Source organism: Echeneis naucrates, chromosome 4 (assembly GCF_900963305.1).
Source record: "Echeneis naucrates chromosome 4, fEcheNa1.1, whole genome shotgun sequence".
NCBI classification, from domain to species: domain Eukaryota; kingdom Metazoa; phylum Chordata; class Actinopteri; order Carangiformes; family Echeneidae; genus Echeneis; species Echeneis naucrates.
The window spans coordinates 23715781-23721965 of NC_042514.1; the positions used below are offsets into that span (position 1 = coordinate 23715781).

The 6185-nt window shown below is 41.0% G+C and overlaps 1 protein-coding gene across 1 annotated transcript; it reads left to right on the forward strand.

The window, feature by feature from the left end:
• Nucleotides 1–3826: 3826 nt before the first annotated feature.
• On the forward strand, nt 3827–5323 carry LOC115042178 (piggyBac transposable element-derived protein 4-like; the record flags this gene model as incomplete). Its single annotated transcript, XM_029500246.1, has 1 exon — nt 3827–5323. A coding segment is annotated over one exon (1497 nt), but the record flags the coding sequence as incomplete, so codon positions are not given.
• Nucleotides 5324–6185: the final 862 nt, after the last annotated feature.

The window sequence follows — 6185 nt, forward strand, 5'->3', positions numbered from 1 at the left end:
GCTGATCTGTGCAATACCTAAGTGTGCGCCCACAGATGTTATCCCATCCAGGTGCCGTATTCACTTTGGCCTTTTTAAGGGCTCTGATCAGCTCCTCTATGCTGATGGTAAAGGAGGAGTTACCAGATTTGATTGATGAGGATACTGTTTCAGGCTGCTACCTCCAATCTGAATGGGCTTAGGTGATGCTGATGGAAACGATGTTTACTGATGCCATGTTCTTACTGCCCTGGAAAGATGAGCACAGGTCCCTTTGTGCAAAATTTAGCTCCACTTTGTTCTTGTATCTTAGCTTGGCAGCTTTTATGATGTGCTTAACCTCTCTGTTTACATCTTCTCAGCTTCAGAGCCAGGGGATTCTGAGAACTAAGGAAAAAGATTATATTTTTTCCTAATCAAGAATTTATTTTAGTTCTTTTGTCACCCGAGGCTTGGGTGGGGAAGATTGTCACCTTTTTGACCGGAATGATACTGTCTACAGACAGAGACATAGGGTGAGACCGTCTCCACCTGCTTACTAATGTTTTAGTGCTTTTAGTGATTTGTCAGCTGGGCAGTGGTTGAAATCACCCATAGTAAATTTGGGGGTGTCTGGAGAGTATTAGTTTGAGTTTGAGTTTGTTGAGCGTTTTTCCTGTAGTTTCTGTGGCTGAGGAAGCTTTAGCTTTGGGTTGAGTATATACTATGATGAAAAACATTTGGGGGAATACTCTAGGGCGGGGGGCACTGGGAAATCGCTAGGATTGCGATGCCTGAATTTTTCCCCACACCATAATATGTTTACAGACACCCCTCCATTGGTCTTACCAGGGATTCAATACATCTGTGTGCAGGGTGTAATCATTATCATTCTCACTCAACAATGTCAAGTGTGGGTATTGAAGCAGTCCAGTCAATCATATATATGATTGACACTAGCATGCAGTTCGTCTGTTTTGTTACACATAGCACACATTGCCTAATATAGTATGTCAATGATGTAATGCGCAATTAATTCGCTGGAAGCATTTGAATAGAATTTAACAGTAATGAATTGCTTCTCTACAATTCCTTGACACTAATTTTTGCAGTTGATTGAAAGCTGCTCTCCAGCTATTGTCATCATCTCCTTCCTTGTGCCAGCTTTTTTCCTTTGCACGAACAAAGTTTCTGTCTCTGCCTCTCACTTTCTCCTTTCACAATGTATATAATGTAAAAACCAAACAATGCCCAGCAATAGGTGCTTTGAACATGCTATTTGACATACAGTGCATTTAGTCAGCCATGATTGTGCAAGTTCTCTTACTTAGAAACATGAGGTCTAATTTTCATCATAGGTACACTTCAACTATGAGAGACAAAACGAGAAGAAAAAAAAATCCAGAAAATCACATTGTAGGATTTTTAAAGAATTTATTTGTAAATTATGGTTCAACTCAATACTTTGTAACATGAGCTTTGTTGGCAATGACAGCCATTTTAGGTCATCAAAATCTCTTTTAATACTGCCTTTTATTGCTTCGAAATTGCTTTGAAATTCTAACCCCCCGACCAACAGTTGGCCATCCATATTCTACTGCTTTTCCATTTCCAGGTCATGGGGCTGCTGGAGCCAATCCCAGCCAACATTCCGGGCGAGGGGTGGGGTACACCCTGTACAGGAGGCCAGTCCATCACAGGGCCTACATACAAAGAAAAACAGAGACGAACAACCACCCACACCTATGGACAATTTAGAGTCACCAGTTAACCTAGACATGCATGTTTTTGGACGGTGGGAGAAAACCCACACAGACAAGGGGAGAACATGCAAACTTTGCACAGAAAGACCCCTGGTTGGGAACCAAACCCACAACCTCCCTCAGGTCCCCCCCCCCCCCCCAGCCATGCTACCAACAGTTGTATGTATCATGAAATCAACTTCTTAAATTGCCTGAAGAAAAAAAAAAAAGAAAAAAAAAGAACCACTTCTTATTTGTAATGTCAGGGTTGGAGTAATAGCGAGACCAAGATCAGCTGTTTGTGCTGTGGTATATTAATGCTATTAATAATATGACTAATTAAATTAATAATGATGATGAGGTGTGTAAAATGTTCAGGGCAATGCTGTTTGGAAGAAATGACTTGTATTTTCAACTCTTTGAAACAGTAAATACACTCTGCTCTGAGGGAACACATTCTATTGTTTTTGAGTTATATTAGATATATTAACATTAGTAACATGCTTTGACTTTCTTTTTCTTTTCTTTTCATTAACTAGAGCATGATTAATTTGTCTTTGCACACACGATTCTTGGTTAAGATTTGAGAAAGATTGTTCTTTTATTTAATTGTGACATGCGACTAAAAAACAATCTTTCCCTTGCCATGACCTAAAGTGCTTTTATTGCTCAAAATCAACTGTGGACAAGACAAATAAAAGACTAACTCACAGTGCTGCGTTACAATCATGCCTTGTACTCCCACCATCAACTCCAATTTTCTCCCAACAATCCATGGATAAATTGCATAATTTTTTCTTTCTGGTCTTCTCTTACATATTGTATGCTGACATTCACACTCACACACTGTAGGTTATGGAATCACACATATTGTTATACAAAGGTTCACTGTTAAGCCAAGGTCTTCTGAAAATATAGGGACAAAGCACTTCTCAACTGTTCGCTCTTCTCTACTCATGCGAACTTTGGACATACTTTCTTTTTACATCACGACCCATGCATGACTTCTCTTCTCTTGCAACCATCAAATGTTTCATATAAATGAATGGTTGCCAATTTACGGGTTGTAATTACAATAAATAACCTCAACTGCTGTATTTGAGAGGCGAGTCTCCTTCCTTCTTTCAATTTATTCAATAAAAAAAGTTATGCTTGCTAAAATTTTTCATTAGCTGGGAATTTGAATCCTCAGCGTGCAACGAAAAGCAGCAAAATGACCATTTATCTCTGTTAAGTGAGCACTGATAATTTAGTTACAAACATCAGCTGTGCAATCCCTAGTGGGAATTGTAGCATCCGACACATTACTCTGATAACATTTCACAACAGTGAATATTTGAAAATTCAGTTTTTATGTTGATAGGTGATGCGCACATTTGGAGAGTGCTGCACTCTTTTCTTTCTTTCTTTTTTAACCCTCCTATTATCCTTGGGGTCAATTTGACCCCAATCAATGTTTATCATTCAAAAAACAAAAGTTGGCTTTTTTTTTTTTTTTGCTCCATATTTCATGACTTTTCCTAATTTGATGGGGACAACTGATTAAGCGTAAAATTATCATGATAATATTTTTTCAATGTGCTGAACGCATATTCCACGCATCGGTGTTCCTCTGGGGTCAATTTGATCCCAAGCTGTTTTAGCTGTGTAAAACTTGTCTGTCTGTGTGTGTGACCTAACATCCCCACACCTGCAGGTGCAGAGTTCATACTTTTGAGTTGATACATAATGGGGGGAAACTTTCCCGCTCTGGGGGGGGGGAGACTTTCCCGCTCTGTGGAGGGCGGGGTATTCCTGCAAGGAAATTGGTAGTTCATGCAAAATAAGGGAGGAGCAAACATATAAAAGCTTGCATTGCAGCCCTCTATCCACATCATTCTTCTTTGTGCTCTGTGTACACTGCAATCTGCACGCTCTCTCATTTGAAAATGTCTTCTGGGAAAAGGTTTACTGTCAATGACGTTTTGGAACAGCTCTTTGACAGTGAAAGTGACATAGAGGAGAATGTTTCTGAGACAGAGGATTGTGTTGAGGAGGACCCTGATTTTGAGGCATTCTCATCTGATGAGAATGAGAGTGTTGACCCTCCTGTTGCTTCTCAACCACCAGCAGACACGATCCTTTCCAAAAATGGAAAGATAATATGGTCCCTTTCCCCACTTAGACAGCAAGGTAGACTTAGCGCTACTAATATTATCAAAATGGTTCCAGGCCCCACCAAATATGCAATCAGCCATGTTGAAGACATCAAGTCATCATTAGAGCTCTTCATAACACCATCGATTGAGAATATTGTACTTGGGATGACAAATTTAGAGGGGAAGCGTGTGTATGGGGACAGTTGGAAAGACTTGGATGTAGTCGACTTGGAAGCCTACATTGACTTGCTCATTTTGGCGGGAGTTTATAAATCAAAAGGTGAAGCAACAGCAAGCCTTTGGAATGCTGAGACTGGAAGGGCAATATTTCCAGCCACCATGTCTCTGAAGACATTCCAAGTTTTGTCCCGTGTCATACGCTTTGATGACAAACAAACAAGGCACGGCCGACGCGAACGTGACAAACTTGCGGCAATAAGGGATGTGTGGGACAAGTGGGTGCAGCGTTTACCCCTGCTTTACAATCCAGGCCCCCACGTGACTGTCGATGAGTGCTTGGTTGCGTTTCGTGGGCGCTGTCCATTCCGACAATATATGCCAAGCAAACCTGCCAAATATGGCATCAAAATATGGGCAGCATGTGATGCACAGTCCAGCTTTGCATGGAATATGCAGGTTTACACAGGCAAATCTCCTGGCGAAGCACCGGAAAAAAATCAGGGCACAAGGGTTGTGCTTGATATGGCTGAAGGACTGCATGGGCATAATATTACATGTGATAATTTTTTCACATCTTATGCCCTGGGTGAGGAACTGCTGAAAAGGAAGGTAACGATGTTGGGGACAGTGAGAAAAAATAAACCAGAGCTTCCCTCTGAACTTCTTGCTGTCAAGAACAGGAAGGTAACATCTTCAGTGTTTGCCTTCACTGATAAAGCAACTGTGGTCTCCTATTGCCCCAAGAAAGGGAAAAATGTCCTGCTGCTTAGCACCATGCACAAAGATGATGCCCTGAGCAGCAGAGAAGACAAAAAACCACAAATGGTGCTGGACTACAATGAGACAAAGGGAGGGGTGGACAACCTGGACAAGGTCACAGCCACATACAGCTGTCGACGCATGACTGCCCGTTGGCCCCTTGTCATCTTCTTCCACATCATTGATGTGAGTGCATACAATGCGTTTGTGATATGGTGTGAAATAAACAAGGACTGGAACAGGGGAAAACTGAGCCGCAGGAGGATTTTCCTGGAGCAGCTTGGTAATGCACTGGTGAAACCACAGATTGAGAGAAGACGATGCCTTCCAAGAGCATCAACAGCTGCTGCAGCTATTGTGAGGGGCATACAGACAGAGACAAACACCCCAACTCCTCCAATGGTACGAACCGCGGGCAAGAAACGCGGCAGGTGTCAGGTTTGTCCCACCCAAAATGATTCCAAGACCAGCATGACCTGTTCGCAATGCAAGAAATATGCCTGCAAGGAGCATGCACACGCTCTCTGCACATCCTGTGTACAGTAGTGCAGACTAAAAGCTTGACTGTGGGCATAAAGAACTGTTCCATGATCTGACTATCTGACTGTTGTTCTAATTATGGTTTCTGTTTCACAAATGGGTGAATTTTCAAACATGTAACCCCCCCCCCCCCCCCCCCTACACACACACACACACACCAAAAAAAACACAAAAAAAACACAAAACAAAACAAAAAACAAAACAAAAAAAAAAAACACAAAAAAAAACATAAACAAAAAAAAAAAGAAAAAAAAGGAAAAAAAAAACTCTTTAACTCTGCCACTGCCGGTCCCAAGCCCGGATAACAAAAGAGGAGGGGTGAGTATGACTTCATAGTGACTAACCACAAATATGTTACAAGAAAAGGAGATAAAAATAAGTAAATAAATGAGAGTTTATGAGAGGAAAGGGGGGCTTATCAACATCAGTCAATATGGTTCATTCTGTGAGAGTCATGAATGTGCACCCCAAATTAGAAAAGATTTGGATGAAAGATTTTCAAGATACACTAACTCTAAAACTGAACGTTTGACCTGATGGTGGCGCTACAGGGCAGGTCATATCATCACCAAAACCAATAGGATTCATACTCTTGTGGTCATTAATGTTGTCAGTAAATTTGAGAAGATTTGTATGAAAAGTTTTCAAGATAAATTAATTCTAATTTAAAAGTTTTGCCTGATGGTGGCGCTACAGGGCAGGTAAACTCACTGATAGGTTTCATTATCAAGGGGTTATTTATGTATTCAACAAATAAACAAAGTGCCTGACACAAAAACTTGGTCAACAATTTTCTGTAAATCATTTTCTGGAGGCAAATATACCTGGGGTCAAATTGACCCCAAGGGTAAAATGTGTTAGTAATATT